Consider the following 18,961-nt stretch of genomic DNA (forward strand, 5'->3'; position numbering starts at 1 on the left):
AGAAAAACCCTTGAATGACTAGGTGTGTCCAAACTTTTGACTAGTAGTGTATGTGTGTCACTATTTTCTCTCTTATTGCTGTGGTATCTAGTGCATTAGCTAGTCTTGAATTTCCTGATATTGGCTGTTATTGTCGGTGTATAGAAACTATCTGTGGTATCTGTGTGCTGCGTTCAAGAGAGGGAACCTATTGTGAAGTCTCATAATGAGTAGAGGATAGAGGCATTGATAGAAGTTGTCGGAAGCCAACCAGGGGAATATTGGAAACCAACCAGTGAGAATGGAGGTACATTTTCCTTGGACTTCATTGGTGGTAATAACAGTATTGTGCCAGTTCCGTGTCAGTATTATGGATAGCTGCCACTAGAGTGAGCTAAAGACTAAAATAACTTATTTTTTGTTGTTGTCCTCCTTGGTCTTATATTGAGCCTCTTCCAGTATTGTTCTTTCATGTAAAAGCAGCAAGATTATTCCTTCTGCATCACTGCTGTTCGATAACATTCCATCTTCTAAGGTTAACTTGAAACTACTTATGGGGGAAATGGGGATCATTATTCCTCCTTAGCTATTTGCTTTTACAGAAATTAGAATTTCCCTCACCAATAGGTTAATCATAATATTGAGCAGACCTATTTTCTGCATAATAGGCTACCACTGTGCAATTTCCTATTACACAGTTCTATTTTAGTATGTTAGGAATCTTATCAAGCTAGCCAGGACATTATGGAATGTATGGAGATTTGCTATGTTTGGCTGTTCACGCAATACGGTCATCCTGTGGGTCTACTCTTGTTGTTGTGCTTTTGCTATTATATATATTGCTATTTTATGATTTATATGTTGTTTATTATCGTATATTGTGCAATGATTTGTCTTAAATTGTATTTGATTTAGGAAACATTTTTAATTTGTACATTTTTGATAATGCCAGAAAATGTGCTTCGCCTTTCCGTAAATACCCTGTTCATATGTTAGATGACAATAAAAGGAAAATATAAATGTGGGTCTGTGAATTCATTGGCTGCATGTTGCCTGTAAGCATCATTGCCACAGCTTGAAAAGACTGCAACCAAGAAACGAACCCACTTCCTCCTGAGAGAGAATGCAAGGAGATCAATGGTTTAGTGACACTTGTGAATTGTATGGCATTCGAAACCTTCCATCATAGAGCACTTAATGCTATACCTACGTGGAGATGGGAGTACATACAGTGCAGTGGACTATTAGAATAGCAGAACATATATCTACAGAGAAGTAGAAGGGGACAAGAAGAAAGATTAATAGCTATACAGGAAGTAGGAAGTCAGATACCGAAAGGTTTTAGTGTGACAGACAGACTGGAGATCTACAGCAAAACCCTTAATGGATGTGTGTGTGCTGTGTGTATGTGAGTGCGTGTGTGCGTTTGTGTTGTGAAGTGAGATACTGACATTTCCTATGAAGGAGGGAGAATGTCTCTCAAGCTACCTCGGAACTGGGACTTCAGCACCCTCAAAGCTGAAACCGCCAGAATAGGTAAGTTACTGGTTGTTAAACTGAACATAAAGCTATTCTTAGAAGTCATTGCATTTGTGTAAGTAGGTTTGTTCTATGATCAGTTGCATTGTACACTAGTGTATAGTATGTGTGTGTAACAGGCCTCTAGGTAAAGAGACTGGACCTGTGGGTGTGACATGAGGTTGACTGTGGCTCTGTTTTTCTTATACTTGGTTATATTAGCAGTGTTTGTGGTCCAGGGCATTGGCTTCCAGTAGGATCATACACCTGATCACAAATGGGGTGGTGCACCTATAACGCAGTTGTCATCAACATGAGTCAGTGAAAACAGTGTGGATGCTTCTATTTGCAATGAACAGTTTTATGTAGTAGGCTTTACTGGATGCACATCAGCATTGCTGGGAAGCAGTGGTTTAGCGCAGATTTGCAAGCCACCCCCCCCCCCCCCCCCCCCCCCCCATATAATAAATTGCCAATACTTTATTCAGTAAATTAAGACATTATGAAGTGGGTATAAACAGTATCCTGAATAGTGTAATAACTTGAACCAATAATGTAATAACAACCCATAAAAAAATAAAACAACTAAATTCACTGTCTTTTTTTTCATGCATATCAACTGTCATGCTTCAGTAATCGCCTGACTACACACCAAACCAATTTATGAATCCTTATTTGATGTTACTAAGGGACTATAACTGGACAGTTAATTAAGTGGACTAATGTTGGAGGGGCTATACTCATCTTTCCCAGCAGACATAAACGAGGAGACCGTGGCATTTGAATTCCGACACACATAGATATTACAGATAATACAGTCCCAACATGTTGTCATATCTACAGAACATATGTCAAATGGAGCCATGAAGTACTGTTTGACCTGCCAAAGAAAAGGTGTAACACTTCCATATGTGAGGCTCATAAGAGGACTGTAAAGGCAGATAAATCAAAGTAGTGGAAAAAAACACAGGTTTTGGCCTTGGACCGATAGATGCGGTAAATGAGTCAATGGCAGATGGTCCATTGACCAGATTGGCGCACGTTCAACAAATAAGTAGATATTTGTCAAATCCGTCATGATTTGTGTTTTGTAACAGGCCCACAATGTGGTTACTTAAGTCTGATTTTGATATATTTGGCTGTTTTCGCTTCATAACATGTAGTCCCTTTTCAGGTTTAGAAGAAGTGACTGCCTAATGCTAACTCCCATTCGTATAAACTGGTTAGCATAGCTAGCATACAGAAATTGGTGGTGGTAGTCAGTCATTTTGAACTGTAATGCAGTTGATTGGTAACGATGACAGAAACATGTGTTGGGGTTGACATCCATATAAGCATTATACTGCGATCTTTACCTCAACAATATTTCCCCCAAGGCCCTTTCCCCAATGCGTTTCCATGGCAAATCCATTGTTTAGGTCGAGTTCGATTGACCTCTTTACCACATCTACGGGTTAAGTGTGAGTGAGTGAGTGAGTGAATCAGTGAGTCTGTCTGTCTGACATGAGTCTGGTTCGATCTCCACTCTGTAAGGCAAAGTAGCCTGGTCAATCCTGGGATAAGGAGGAGTGAAACTCTTCTTGAATATTTTTGTGATCATTAGAATTTGGCTACACATGACTGCAAGGTGTGTCTTCAAATTGAGGAGTGTTGTTGTTTTTTCTCTCTGATGACACTGGATGTTTGAAAGGAAGTGCAAGTCTGTTGTGGCAATGGATGCAAATGAAAGTGTTGAAGTCTGTGACACTTAATATGCATGCCTTTAAAGAAAAATAGTGATTCTAGGTTATTATTACACTATTGGTTTAAGTTATTACACTGTTGATTAACCTTTTTAGTTTTATCCACTTTATAAATGTAATATTCATTTAACATTTTCTTCACTACTGTGGTGGGGGGGGGGGGGGGGGACTGTCCTAGCTTCAGGGGGAAGCTGGTTACACCATTGGGGTGCCAGGACAGAGAAGAGCTTGTACTGGGCTGAGCTGGCCAAGAGACCAGAGGTGGCAGAACGGAGTGCTTGGGTTGGGGTGTAGGGTTTGAGCATAGGCTGAAGGTAGGGGGGGGCAGTTCCTCTTGCTGCTCCATAGGCAAGTACCATGGTCTTGTAATGAATGCGAGCTTCGACTGGAAGCCAGTGGAGTGTGCGGAGGAGCGGGTTGACATGGGAGAACTTGGGAAGGTTGAACACCAGGCGGTCTGCAGCATTCTGGATAAATTACAGGGGTTTGATGGCACAAGCGGGGAGCCCAGCCAACAGCAAATTGAGGGAGTCCTGACGGGAGATGACAAGTGCCTGGATTAGGACCTGCGCCGCTTCCTGTGTGAGGTACAGTCGTACTCTACCGATGTTGTAGAGCATGAACCTGCAGGAGCAAGTCACTGCTTTGATGTTTGCAGAGAACAACACAGGTTGATGTCCAGGGTCACGCCAAGGTTCTTTGCGCTCTGGGAGCGGGACACCGTGGAGTTGTCAACTGTCTTGGAGAGGGCTTCCCCTCTTACATTATGCGCCAAAACGTTATTACGTTATGCATTCTGCATATTTATTACATTATTGGCAATTTATTACATTGTCAGCATTTATTACATTATAAATGCTAAAGTTATTACATTATTAGCAGATAACTTCCTGCAATTCTACATATTTTGCCATGGGCCAAAGAGAAAAATGTGTAGTTTTATAGCTAATCACATGCTATTCTACACATTTTGCCATGAGGCTGAAAGAAAATGTTGCTGTTACACATTTTGCCATGGGGCAGAGAGAAATGTGTAGTTTTATAGCTAATTTCATGCTATTCTACACATTTTACCATGAGGCTGAGAGAAACTTTTGAATTTTTTAAGCTAATCTCCTCAGAGCTGTGGGGGTTTCTGCTACGCCAGTGGCAGTAAGACGTTTTTGATTTCCTCTGTGCTCTTTGGTGCTTTCAGCAGGAAGCTGATGAAATGCCAGAACAGTAGCTGTGAGTAGGGTTGCAAAGGAAGGGTATATTACCGGTAACTTCGGAAGTTTACCAATATACTACCAGAATTTTGGAAACTTTCAAGGATTTTATGGAATTTTCATAACATGTAAAATGTATAAAATAACAAAATAATTGATTTTAATATAAAAAAGGGAATGATAAAGCTGTAAAACATTATCCTAAATAGAACCCATCAACTTAATGAATACCTTTGGTTTTTCTGTTGGGTTTCAGCATGAAATATCCTTTATATTTTGATAGCCTTTTCTTTATTTTACTAATATGTCTTTGTGGTGGCAGTTGTGAAAAAAGTCAGTAGTTGGAAGAGTTAATTGCAAATGATGTCATTGTTGATTAGATAATTTTTTCATTAATTAGGCTATTTTCTCTTCAGCCATATGGTCTATCCAATAGAAATAGGTGTGTGGGTGGGTGGATGGCGGGTTGAATAAAGAGAAAACGATAACTTAAAAAATCCATAAATGTATAATTCTTGTGCAATTTATATCTATATGGTACATTTAGGTTTTTCTTTCATTATTTTAGGCTATCTGGCATTAGTGCGTAAGCCTAAGCTTTAGGGCCCAACTGTACACGTGCCAAATAGACCACACGCCAACGGGCAGAAAAAGTTAACATTGATTGAGGCCAGAAAAGTAATGTTTGGGAAATATTTGGTGAAGTGGTAAAAGAGGTTGATACCAGTGCCTATGTTGTGTGTGATGATTGTGAGGCGGTACACAAATTCGACAGTACAAGACGGGGACTTCAAATAGGCTTATGGCACGTACGTCTGACACTGACTGTAGGTCTATAACCACTCACATAGCCTTAATACGAACTCCTGCAGAATTAAGCATTTCTTGCTGTAAAATGATACACCAAATGCAGGCTAAATTTGGACTTGGGAACAGGAGTGGAGAAATATGATTTATTTATTTCAGCATCTTGCTATTTTTATCAGCATCATAAAAGCTGATAGTATTTCAACCATATAAAATATGCATCCAAGCCGAACTGAAATCTTATCAGAAACTTGTTGGGTGGATTCACAGCTTTCTATTTCCTTACAATTGGTCAAACTGATGTCATTTGGAAATTTTGCACATTTTCTCCCAGGTCCCTAAAGATCTTTGTTACTGATGTCAACTAGTATATTGAAGCATTCATTCTATCGATTTATGACATTATTCTGGTGAGCAAGGGTTTATTTAGGCTTATAGGGCAACATATGACAGAAGAGAAGCTGCATGTATCTAATTATAGACAAGTTGACTAACAAATAGCATACCAAAATGTCGGAAATTATAAGCGGAAACACATCTAAATCAGGCAACAACAAAAAATCTGCACCCCCTGTCAAAAAATCGTTCCTCCGTCTCTGACTGTGGCCTACAGCCATTTTCTATATTAGTGGGTTAGGGTCAGTTGCGGGCCTCAGATTTTCAATTTATCACATATAGTCGGGCGATTGCAGATGGGTTATTAGCAATTGTGGACGGTGTGGGTGAACTAACAGCTGACCCGCACACCACTAGTGTGTGTGTGGGAGAGAAAGGGAGAGAGAGAGAGAGACCATGTGAGAAGGCCTGATGTACTTCTCTACATCACTACTGTATTTTTCCTTACACCACTACACTACTATAAAAGTCAATGGCATTCCATAGCTAGGCATAAGAAATATGTACACAGAATTAAAATGTACAGTTACACAACTGAATGGGGCAAGTGTGTTCTGTCATTTGAATTGCTAAAGTTACCACCCTATTCAGTGCGCTGCTTTTGACCAGGGCCCATAGGGTTCTGGTGAAAAGTAGTGCACTATAGCAAATAGGGGTTCAACATTCACTTTTTCTTCAGAACATCATTGAGATAATTTGAAACTTCATAATCCTGCGAGTGCTGCACAGTTCAATCAAGCCTCATTAATTTAACATTATTCAACTTGGCGTAAAACAGCTGGGCTTGATTGAGAATTTCTACGTTTCTTTCTGGTTCCATGGGGACTAATGGTTCTAGGAGGTCCTCTGTCTAGTTGAAAAGTTCCTCAAAGGTCTGTGTCCATCTTTCCAGAGGGTGTGGTGTCTCATACACCACTGTGTGTGGGCCCGAGGTTCGTCCAGAACCTTTTGACCAAAGGGTCTGAGTTCTAGGTAGGGGCCTTCAAAGCGTTTCTCCCATTGAGCGATGATGCAGTAGCTTCCTGTTTATATAGGTTCATCTTCTCTTCTTTTCTTTCATCTGGTCTGGGAGGTCACAGTGAATTACACAACCAGTGACGGAACGCTCTCAATTGCAATCAGTCTAATCTCTCCGGCAACCTATGGTACCACCCTACGTGTCACTCCGTCCGTCGCTTTCTCTCTCCATTCTGTGCCACGTAGCCTACTTTGGCCAGAATCTCCCTGTGCTGCCTGACTTTATCGTTGTGAGAAATAGTCCCTCTGTCCTGCTGCTCGTTAAGCTGAATGTCTACTCTTGTGCCCCCAAATGTTTTTGAACTCACCGTAGCTTGCAGGTGTGAAGTTGAGCAGAGCTGACTTCATAAAAACCTCACTTTTTTTTTTCAAATCAAAATATGATTGGTTCATTCCACTGTCTAATACAATTGAATGGCAGAGTCCTTCTCTCCAGCTTCTGAAGGCCTAGCCAATGGCTGGCTGAGCTAGCTAGATTTTTCTCCCCAGAGACCACCAAAGAAAAATCCTGATTAGATATTTTTTTCTCTTCAGTATTAACCCGTAGCTTTCCAACACAAACTGAAGCGATGCAATCTGAAGAGCATACATTTTTTTGAAAATATGAAATAAAAATTAAAAAGAAGGCCCTCAGGGTTCCCAACTGACTTTGGGTCGCACACATTCCACCGAATGTGGATCTCCAGTTCATCTACTGATCTCTAGTTCATCTACTGAGCTCCAGTTCATCTACTGATCTCCAGTTCATCTACTGATCTTTGAGAGCGCAGTTAACGTCTGCCGACTTTTTCGCAAGATTCTAAATATAAAATTGGTTTGCACTGGGTTCGCAAAGTACTCTGGCAGGCAAACGCTATTGGTGTGACACGTAGCCTACAACTTTACCTCCATTTCCATCCTTTCTTCATACGCTTATTTTTTTCTCTCTCATGGTCTCCTCTGACATCAAACACAGACGACTAAGACAGTCACGATGTTAACACAGACGACTAAGACAGTCACGATGTTGCTGAGCAATGGATGGCCTTTTAGTAAAGGGTAAAGAAACTAAAACATGGACAAATGACTCAACCATGTCTATATTTAGGCCTTGTTGAGCAACCTGGTCTCAGAGCATTTTGTATTAGTCTGTACGTAAATCCGTGACACTCCATTTAGTATAATATGTTACGTTTCGTATGGTATGTATTAAATTGTGGATGTTCATCACCCATTTCGTATGATGTGTTGCGAATTACAATTCATATTATATTTTTTACGAATTTGTAAAACATACAATATGTTACGAATTAGCAAAAGCTAGCAGGCTAAAGTTAGCAACTTTTGGGTTGCTAGACTTTCGGGTTAAACGCCTTCTCATCCACCCCGACCAACCACCCTACTTTTGTTTTTGCCTTAAGTAACCATCTGTGTTATGTAACCATACCAAACATAACATATCATACTAATTTGAATATTTACTATGTTACGTCTAGTCTATGAGACCAGGCTGAGTTGAGACCATATTGTATTATTGTTCCTGATTTGCTCTTTCCTCTAGTGCACTTTACTGTTGAAGGCCCAGTGTATTTGTAGTTCACTACTTCCCACCCACTGAACAATCATGGCTAGAATCTACAATAGCATGTACCTTGAACAGGAAGCTTGACAGGTCAGATTGAGGCGGGCTGTTTCCTGCCAGGCCACCTCAAACAAGGGGGACAAAAATACACTCATCAATTTTCAGCCTGCAGCCCTGCACACAGCCACACACACTGACTACTCTTTACTGCAAATGTCAGATTGATGCATATTCAAATCAATAAAAGAGGAAGACCTGACTTGACGGATGTTGAGAACCTTGTTGACATCCTGCCTGTGTTAAGTAAAGTGTCTCTTAAGGCTGTTTTTAACGGTCTGGTGTATTTGTTTCCACTCTGCTGCAGCGCGGTCTAAGAGTGTGATGCCTGGAGAGGGCAACCCTGGGTCAGGCTCGCCCGGGTCCACCACGAGGTCCATGGAGATGCCGCTGAAGGCAGGCTGGCTGAGGAAACAGAGGTCCATCGTGAAGAACTGGCAGCTGCGTTACTTTGTGCTGAGAGGGAGCACGCTGACCTACCATAAAGACGAAAAGGAGGGGACTGTCCAGGTGAGAGATGATGTGGTGAGGAGGGCAGATAGGTCTGGGCACTAGCTATCCTTTAACTGGCGTTTCCTGATCTGGTCATGTGGTTAGGAAAAACTCAGAGCCCTTTAAGCATCCAAACAACACTACTGCTGTCAATATTCAGTTAGCATGTTTCCATCTTTATTGAAGTCCTTTCCTGTGTTTCCTGTAGCCTATATGTGTTCTTTACTAAGATGTCAGTGTCTGTCTGTCCCTCTGTCCGCAGGGAGTGATCCAACTGAGGTTCAGTAAAGTCAATGAGCTCCCACTGAACCAAGATGACCCAGGGAAATTCCTCTTTGAGATCATGCCGCGTAAGCAGAAGACTGTCTCTGTCTCTTTCTCTCTGTCTCTCTCTCTTTCCCCTTTTCCCTTTATCTCTCTATCTCTCTTTCACCCTCTCTCTCTCCCTCCGTCTCTCCATTTCTCACTCTCTCTCTCGTCTCTCCTCTGAGAGAGGAATTAAAGAGCCATCTATGTATGATGTATCCCAGTATGTTGGAGAGTCATACCCTCTCTGTCTCTCTGTGTATTCCAGGCAGCAGTGGTGATCGGGAGCGGTGCCCCTACATTCTCATGGCCAACTCCCACAGTGAGATGGATGAGTGGGTCCGCACGCTGCGCAGGGTGGTTGGAGCGCCCTCTAGTGGAGGTACAGATAGCCTAGTGAACATATTTAGAGACAGGAGTTTTCCCTGACCAAGGGACCTGACCAGGAAAAACAATGTATAACTAGGACCTATAATATATTTTTCCTGGTTGGATCACGTGGTCAGGAAAAATGCAGGGCTCTAGCGTGACATCTGAACTTATTTCCTTGACTTTTGGTTCGAGAACTCTTTTTGGAGTTGTCTTCGGGCCCATGACATAAACCATACAAATGTTTCTAGCCACAGGTCAGTAGGCCTACATGGTCGCAAAGCATGAGGAGCTAGCCACCGCTACCCACCAGACCAGTGGGTCTCGAGCCTCGACCCACAACTTGAGAAACCCTGTTTTTGATTCTCCACATTGTCCTCCAGTCTGGGCTGTGACTTACTCTAACTGCTCTCTTACCCCCTCAGCGATATTTGGCAAGAGCCTGGGTGATACGGTGACCTATGAGCAGCGGTTCGGCCCCCACATGGTACCCATCCTGGTGCAGAAGTGTGCTGAGTTCATCAGAGAACACGGACTAAGTGAGGAGGGCATCTTCAGACTGCCAGGACAAGACAACACCGTCAAACAGTTCAGGGACGCTTTCAACGCCGGAGAGAGACCTTCCTTCCCAAGGTGAGATGCCTCAGAGCTAAGCTAACTTACGCAAGAGCGTTTGAAGGAACGCTCAAGGGTGCCAACATACAAACAGATAATTATTACACCCTTTTTATACAAACTCAAATCTGCCAATTACCTAAAAGTTGCACAGAGAGATGAGAGAGATGCAGTCAGGATGATAGCGCAGAGAAGCCTAATACACTTCTTCTGCTCTCTGTGCTCTGTGGCTTACACCACATCCTGTCCAAGTAGAAAGAGAAGAGGAGTGCAACATTAGTCAACATCACAGGAAACAGTCTTATTAGAACCTTCTGCCCACACTGAACTCTCTATTGTGACAAAATGAATGAAAACGGGGATAAACTGTTTTGTAGCTGGATTCAACACAAAATAGCAATACACTCAGCACGACTGTATGTTTGTGTGTGTGTGTGTGTGTGTGTGTGTGTGTGTGCATGCATGTGTGTGTGCGGTAGTGTGTGTGGCTGCGCTTGCCTATGTACAGTATGCACTGTTTATGACTGTTTTGTGCCCTGCAGTGACACAGATGTCCACACAGTGGCGTCGTTGTTCAAGTTGTACCTACGGGATCTGCCTGAGCCGGTGGTTCCTTGGACACAGTACCAAGACTTCCTGGACTGCAGCCCCATGCTGGACCCCAACAGTGCTGCAGTAGGAACTCATATTTACTTAAATGAAGACTTTAAGCAAATATTGTCATAAATAAACCCTTTGCACTACAATTTGTGTTTCTATCAACTTGTATTGGAACAAATATTTACTTCAATTAATTATTTAGCTAATATTCTTATAAATAAACCTTTTCTCCAGGCTACAATTTGTCATTTAGCCTTATTTCTATCAACAGTTCTAAAATGAGTATCTACTGACTCAATGTTTTGACTTCCTCTCAATGAAGACCATAGCCAAATATTAATATTTTAAAAAAAATTCGGTACCGTTTGAAATGTATCTCTATTTCTGTCAATTGTGCCAAAATTACTATATGGCTGCATTTAGACAGGCTGCCCAATTCTGATATTTTTTCCAATAATTGGTCTTTTGACCAATCACACCAGATCTTTTCACTTCAGATCTTTTTCAAAGCTGATCTGATTGGTCAAAAGACCAATTTGTGAAAAATATATCTGAATTGGGCTGTCTGTTTAAACGCAGCCTATGTAGGCCAACTGAATCAGTGTTTTGACTTACACAATGTATGTTCTAACTCTCTCTTTGCTCAGGGTCGTGAAAGACTGGAGAAGCAGATCACCCTCCTTCCTAGACCCAACTATAACCTCCTCAGCTACATATGCAGGTGAGCTTACAGTCACACAACCAAAGATCAGGGGGATAAGGGGGTAATTGATTGAATTACAATTCATAGAACCTGTAGTTTGAAGCGCCTTGCGAAACATTTGAAAAGCAATTTGATTACTACACTGTAATATTTAGTCTACAGCTTGCTCATACAGCATTTTGTGTTTGATTCGAAAATGTTTCTGGTGTGTGAGTGACTTTGCTGCATAACCTCTCTTTGCAGGTTCTTATTTGAGGTCCAGCAGAACTCCAAGGTGAACAAGATGTGTGTTGAAAACCTGGCCACGGTCATTGGGATCAATCTGCTCAAGCCTCAGATCGAGGACCCCATCACTATGATGAAGGGTGAGACCAGACCACTGCCTGTCAGGATCCTCTTAGTGCACAATGTAACAGGGTAGTACTGTCATGATCAGCAGTACGCTTTTATCATACTTAGATTTTTCACAAACTGCTGCTGCTTGACACAATGACCAACTGACCTTACTGACCTAGAATAAATACAAATCATGATGTACTATTTGATTAATTATGAAATTAATATACATAAGCAATGGCTCATAGATACAGTTTAATGCACTGTATATCTACAAATTACCTTGACTAACCTGTACCCCCGCACATTGACTCGGTACCCCCTGTATTTAGCCTCGTTATTGTTTTTTTATTGTGTAACTTTTTATTTATTTTTTTACTTTATTTTATTTAGTAAACTGCATTGTTGGTTAAGGGCTTGTAAGTAAGCATTTCACGGTAAGGTCTACACCTGTTGTATTCGGCGCATGTGACAAATAACATTTGATTTGATTTGATTTGATATCAACAAATTGTTTATTTATCCTCATTATATGTTTCCCTTTCAGAACTGTTTGTGTGTTAACAGACTGTATACTTGTCTGTGTCTCCTCCAGGTACTCCTCAGATCCAGAAGTTGATGACAGTGATGATCAGACAGCATGAGGCTCTGTTTCCTCCGTCTGAAGACGTGGCTCCTTCACCCCCCAGCAAGAAGAGTGAGAGCAAGAAGCACAGCGCTCCACGCAGCTTCGTGGGCTGGGAGTCTGCTGAGGTAACAACATAACATCATTAAACGCAGCACATAGGGCCCTAATCAAAAGTAGTGCACTATAAAGGGAATAGGGTACCATTTAGGATGTATACTTAAAGAGGTTCTCCTATTATATCCAAGATGGCATAGCAGTGCGGTCGTGTTTTCTGTAGTGTCCTTATGTAAATAGCCTGTTTTTTGTTTTTTTGTCTTTTTTGTATATATTTCTCAATCTCACTTTCCATCCTTTAACTAAATATACTTTCCTGCAACCCGCCTCACCCAATGTGGAACGGATTCTGTTGTTTCTTCATACATTTTTATCCAGAACCTCTGGCTGAAACTAGCCAGCTAACTAGCTACTTGCTATTAGCCACCATTAGCGGTCTTTACCATTGTCCGTGGCTGTGGCCTGCACTACCTACCAGCCAGCTCTAGCCTGGACAATTGTCGGCCAGTCTGCACAGTCTGCACAGCGCGCTAACGAGCCAGAGCATATCGGATTTTCTGCCGGAACCACTGAATCACTGGACCTTAACACCGGATCATCGCTAGCCAGCTAACTAGCTACTTGCTATTAGCCACCGTTAGCGGTCTTCACCATTGTCCGTGGCCATGGCCTGCACTACCTACCAGCCAGCCAGCTCTAGCCTGGACTATTATTCGGCCAGTCTGCACTGTCTGCACAGCGCGTTATCGACCCTGAACATATCGTTTTTCTGCCGGAATCACTGAACCTTTAACACCGGATTCATCGCTACTAGCTAGCTGCAACCAAATTGACATTTGTGGTTGGCTAATCAGCCCTGAGTTAGCCTTGAGCCAGGCCCATCTCCCGGCTATCTACCTCTCTGTCAACCGGACGGGACCTCCTAGTGTTGACACGGAGCCCCGCCGATCCAACACGACTGGTCTGCCGACGAAATCGTCTGATGTGGTTACAACAGGCTTCCCATTACGACGTCGACCACGAAGATCTGCTAGCCCCGGCCCGCTAGCACACGCTAGCCGTGGCCTCTTGCTCGCTAGTGCTATAGCAGCCCCCGAACTACCTCCGAACTATCCTATTGCTGTTCACCGGACCTTATGATAACTCAGCTATACAGCTGATGCCTGCTGGACTGTTCCTTTATACAGTACCGCATCCTGTTTATGTTTAGCCTCAGCCCAAACTTTGTCGCCATTACCAGCTGTTGTCTTAGCTCTCTCGAATTACACCTGTGATTGCTTTATGCCTCTCTCCCATGTCAATATGCCTTGCTTATTGCTGTTTCGGTTATTTCTTATTGTACTATTTCACTGTAGATCCCCCAGCCCAGCTAAACCTGCCTTAGATAGCTCCTTTGTCCCACCCCCCATACACGTGGAGACCGACTCAATCGGTGCCTCCAGTGATGCTATCTCTTTCATCGTTACCCAACGCTTAGGTTTACCTCCACTGTACTCATATCCTTCCATATCCTTTTCTGTACATAATGCCCTGAATCTATTCTACAACGCCCGGAAACCTGCCCCTTTTTTTCTCTGTACCCAACGCACTAGAAGACCAGTACTTAAAGCCTTTAGCCATATCCTTATTCTACTCCTCCTCTGTTCCTCTGGTGATGTAGAGGTTAACCCAGGCCCTGTAGCCCCCAGTATCACTCCTACTCCCCAGGCGTTATCATTTGTTGACTTCTGTAATCGTAAAAGCCTTGGTTTCTTGCACGTTAACATCCGAAGCCTCCTCCCTAAGTTTGAGTTATTCACTGCGTTAGCACACTCCGCCAACCCTGATGTTCTAGCAGTGTCTGAATCCTGGCTTAGGAAGGCCACCAACAATTCAGAAATGTCCATCCCCAACTACAACATTTTCCGTCTTGATAGAACTGCCAAAGGGGGTGGGGTTGCAATCTACTGTAGAGATAGCCTGCAGAGCTCTATCGTACTATCCAGGTCTGTGCCCAAACAGTTTGAGCTTCTACTTCTAAAAATCCACCTTTCCAGAAATAAGTATCTCACTGTTGCCGCTTGCTACAGACCCCCCTCAGCCCCACCATTGTGACCTGTACGCTCTTGTTGGCTGGCCGTCACTACATATTCGTCGCCAAACCCACTGGCTCCAGGTCATCTATAAATCACTGCTAGGCAAATCCCCGTCTTATCTTAGCTCACTGGTTATCATAGCAACACCCACCCGTAGTCTGCGCTCCAGCAGGTATATCTCACTGGTCATCCCCAAAGCCAACACCTCCTTTGGCCACCATTCCTTCCAGTTCTCTGCTGCCAATGACTGGAACGAACTGCAAAAATCTCTGAAGCTGGAGACTCTTATCTCCCTCACTAACTTTAAGCGTCAGTTGTCAGAGCAGCTTACCGATCACTGCACCTGTACACAGCCTTTCTGAAATTAGCCCACCCAACTACCTCATCCCCATATTGTTATTTATTTTGCTAATTTGCACCCCAGTATCTCTATTTGCACATCATCTTTTGCACATCTATCATTCCAGTGTTAATACGAAATTGTAACTATTTTGCACTATGGCCTATTTATTGCCTTACCTCCATAACTTACTACATTCGCACATACTGTATATATCTTTTCTGTTGAATTTTTGACTTTATGTTTTGTTTACCCCATATAATAATATAATGCCATTTAGCAGACGCTTTTATCCAAAGCGACTTACAGTCATGCGTGCATAAATTTTTTGTGTATGGGTGGTCCCGGGGATCGAACCCACTACCTTGGCGTTACAAGCGCCGTGCTCTACCAGCTGAGCTACAGAGGACCATATGTAACTCTGTGTTGTTGTTTTTATCGCACTGCTTTGCTTTATCTTGGCCAGGTCGCAGTTGTAAATGAGAACTTGTTCTCAACTGGCTTACCTGGTTAAATAAAGGTTAAATAAAAAATAAAACATTATTTCATACTGTGAACGTGGTATTCTATACAAAACGAAATGAGTCATATATTATGATACATTATACCAGTAAGCATTGCATAAAGCTAAACAATATAAATATAATCTCTCATTCTAGTTTTGTGGTCTATACTACATTCCACATCCTCTATGTCCCTGCAGTGTGAGGGCTTTCTGTCAGAGTCTCCAGAGGAGGAGGAGGAGGACACAGACACCCTGGGGGCTGAGCCAGTTACCATCTCCATCCCCCAGACTGGTCCCCAGCAGCCCCACTCCCCCTCCTCATCCTCAGCCTTCGACCCCTTGTCTGGGAGCCCCCGCAAACGCACCCAGACCCTACCTACTTTGAACTGCCCTGTCCCGGGGAGCGGGAGAGCCGGCAAGCTGGAAGCCATGAACCGCTGGAGCCGCATCCAGGAGAGCAGCGAAGAGAAGGGGGAGAAGACTCTCTCAGAGGACATCTTTAAGATCCTGGACCTGCAGAAGACGTCTCTGTTCGGAGGCGCCCAGAAGGACTGGGAGGACAGAGGGACGGCCAGGAGAGGATGTGACATCACAGTCACCTATGATGACATCACAGCCACCTCTTCGAAACCCATTAATGTCCCCCAGCAAAAGTCTCAGCCCTCGACTCCTGAGAAGAAGACAGAGGCCAGTACAGCTGTGGTTTCATCTTCAGCCCTCCAACCAGACAGCAAGGCTGACCAGCAGGAAGACAGCCAGGGAAACTCAGAGCACCTCATTACCAGGTCTGTATAATGGGGGTAAGAATACTGTCTGCATCCCAAATGGCACCCTATGCCCTACATTATGTTTTACTTATGTAGGGAATTGGATGCTATTTGAGACGCAGACACTATCTTATTGGAAAGGACAAAATGTCAACACTAGTAAGATTATTACATAAACACATGCTTACACACACGCACACACACACTGACCTATACATACTTTACTCTGCATTCATAAATAATATCTCCCCTCTCCCTCTCCCCTCTTCATTCTCCGCTGTCATGCAGCCTGCAGCAGAGGAACAAAGAGCTGAGTGCCACAGTAGCAGAGCTGCAGTCAGCCCTGGACGCAGAGAAGCGCTGTGTGTCCGCTCTGGAGATCAGGCTGAGGAACGCGGAACGCAGCCGAGATGAGGCCCAGAGACGTAACCAGGAGCTGGACCAAGAGATACAGCAGTTCCTCAGCAGAGAACCATGAGGGCCAACTTAGAACCACAAGGGCCAACTTAGAACCACGAGGGCCAACATAGAACCACAGGAGCAAACTTAGAACCATGAAGGGGCTAACCTAGAACCACGGGGGCCAACCTAGATCCAGTAGCTCCCCACCAGGGAACCATGAAGCCCACCTAGAACATAGAACTGCCCATAGCCTTAAGTTATCAAAGAGATCCCTCAATAAAGTATATGGATATTTAACATAGAGATCTCTAAACTGTAACATAACATAGAGATCCCTCAATATAGAGATCTCCAACATAGAGAAGAAAGCTCATCACAGTGGACATCACAGCCTCATGCAATTCACTGACTATACGCCACCTGCTGTCCTACAAGACGTAGAGAGTCAGTGTCTTGGCCAGAGCTGTAACTCTGGCTGGGACAAGGAACATGTTGCTACAGATGCACGATCTTAATTTGACAATTTTCTCACAGCAGGAAAATAATCCTGCAGCAACAGGAAATGTGAATTATTGTGTGGATTATAATTAATGGACATTTTTGTAGGGGGTGACACATTTTTAGTTAGGGCAAATCAAGTCTGACATTTTCAAGTGGACATTACAAACTTTAGAAGCCTTTTTAAACCTTGAATACATTTTACATTTGAGTCATTTAGCAGACGCTCTTATCCAGAGCGATTTACAGTTAGTGAGTGCATAATAATTTTTTTTTTACACTATACACTATAAGTTTGCAACAACAACAAGGTAATCAAATTAAGATCCTATATCTGTAGCTTGTAAGTTTGTTTGTTGAGAAAACCCATGGGTAAACTCTTTATCCAAACCAGCTGTTATGTTGACTACACATCACATTTTATAAACACAAAATGAGGAATACTGTGACTGTTTATGAATGGCCTTTGCTTGGTGTAGCTGATTATGTAGTATGGATGTGATGTGCAGATGCCTATAAAATGCTGATAGTTGTTGACCATGCAGGCTCCATTACATGTATATTCTTAGAGTACTTACAGCATGTAAATGCAATAGCAGTTTGTGCGTAATGTCCAGGTTAAGAGAATGTCCAGGACACTTGGACTATAATGGTCTGTATAAGTATTTTTACCGACGTTCACGGAGATCGTATTCACGGGAAACGCTGTGCACGTCTGCTCAATTGTTAACGTTTGAATCGTGTTCATATTTTGTTTGACCAGCCATTAATAAAGAGGAATAGAATAAGTTGACTTGACTGACCAACAATCTGCACCGTTTGTCATTATAATGACTTACAGGGTTGAACTACAACCTTTTAAGAGGGATTGGCAATACAATAATAACATATATAATGATAAATAGACTTGAAACTTGTATCTCATTATGGTGTATGGTGAAATAAGTATAGCCAGTTATAATTGTAATGGCTTAGCTGATAATAACAAAAGAAGAACGATATTTACATGGCTCAAAGAGAAGGAATAGTTGCGTGGAAAAAGGAATGGGGAGGGGGGGGGGGGGGGGGGGGGGGATATACTTCTCCCATGGGCAAAGAAATTCAAAAGGGGTGATGATATTAATTAATAGTAATTTCAATCCGAATGTGCAAATTGTCAAAATAGATACACAAGGTAGATGGATTATTTTAAATATGTTATTGGACAATAAACAGATATGGCTCATTAACATTTACGGACCAAATAATGATGATCCACACTTCTTTGACAATATATATAATAAATTATCAACCCTGTAAGCAATTCAAGACAATATTATTATGGTGGGGGATTATAATACTGTTTTAAATAGCTCAATGGACCGTAAAGGAAATCACACCACAAACAATCACCCACATGCTCTTAAGGAAATCGTGAATGTCATGGATACATTAGAACTAGTAGATATATGGAGGCTTAAATATCCTGACCAAGTGAGATATACATGGCGGAGACTCAATCAAGCTAGTCGTCTTGACTTCTTTCTTATCTCATTCTCGTTGGCACCAAAAGTTACAAAAGTGTTGATAGGGGACAGAATGCGGTCGGACCATCATATAATTGGCATATACATTACTCTTACTGAATTTCCACGTGGGCGAGGATATTGGAAATTTAATGAAAGCCTATTGGATGATAATTTATTTTTAACTAGGACAAAGGAATTTATAACTGACTTTTTCCGACATAACATACAGTGGGGAGAACAAGTATTTGATACACTGCCGATTTTGCAGGTTTTCCTACTTACAAAGCATGTAGAGGTCTGTAATTTTTATCATAGGTACACTTCAACTGTGAGAGACGGAATCTAAAACAGAAATCCAGAAAATCACATTGTATGATTTTTAAGTAATTAATTTGCATTTTATTGCATGACATAAGTATTTGATCACCTAACAACCAGTAAGAATTCCGGCTCTCACAGACCTGTTAGTTTTTCTTTA

The 18,961-nt window shown here is 42.4% G+C and overlaps 1 protein-coding gene across 1 annotated transcript; it reads left to right on the plus strand.

The window, feature by feature from the left end:
- Positions 1 to 1,129: 1,129 nt before the first annotated feature.
- LOC311145132 (rho GTPase-activating protein 25-like) lies at positions 1,130 to 17,772 on the plus strand. The gene is made up of 11 exons (XM_084181325.1): positions 1,130 to 1,515; positions 8,593 to 8,795; positions 9,040 to 9,127; positions 9,352 to 9,465; positions 9,878 to 10,085; positions 10,610 to 10,742; positions 11,315 to 11,388; positions 11,614 to 11,735; positions 12,302 to 12,459; positions 15,507 to 16,093; positions 16,364 to 17,772. The coding sequence occupies exons 1-11, from the start codon at positions 1,452 to 1,454 to the stop codon at positions 16,551 to 16,553; spliced, it is 1,941 nt and encodes a 646-aa protein (XP_084037451.1). The 5' UTR covers positions 1,130 to 1,451; the 3' UTR covers positions 16,554 to 17,772.
- The last annotated feature ends 1,189 nt before the right edge of the window (positions 17,773 to 18,961 follow it).

Source organism: Coregonus lavaretus (assembly GCF_964263955.1).
Source record: "Coregonus lavaretus genome assembly, chromosome: 17".
NCBI classification, from domain to species: domain Eukaryota; kingdom Metazoa; phylum Chordata; class Actinopteri; order Salmoniformes; family Salmonidae; genus Coregonus; species Coregonus lavaretus.

What these genes read in the sequence shown, in the direction of transcription:
- LOC311145132 (XM_084181325.1), top strand. Translation starts at nt 1,452, where the DNA reads ATGTCTCTCAAGCTACCTCGGAACTGGGACTTCAGCACCCTCAAAGCT. An exon ending in CCCCATCACTATGATGAAGG is followed by an intron (nt 11,736 to 12,301) that starts GTGAGACCAGAC and finishes TGTCTCCTCCAG; the next exon opens with GTACTCCTCAGATCCAGAAG. An exon ending in TCAGAGCACCTCATTACCAG is followed by an intron (nt 16,094 to 16,363) that starts GTCTGTATAATG and finishes GCTGTCATGCAG; the next exon opens with CCTGCAGCAGAGGAACAAAG.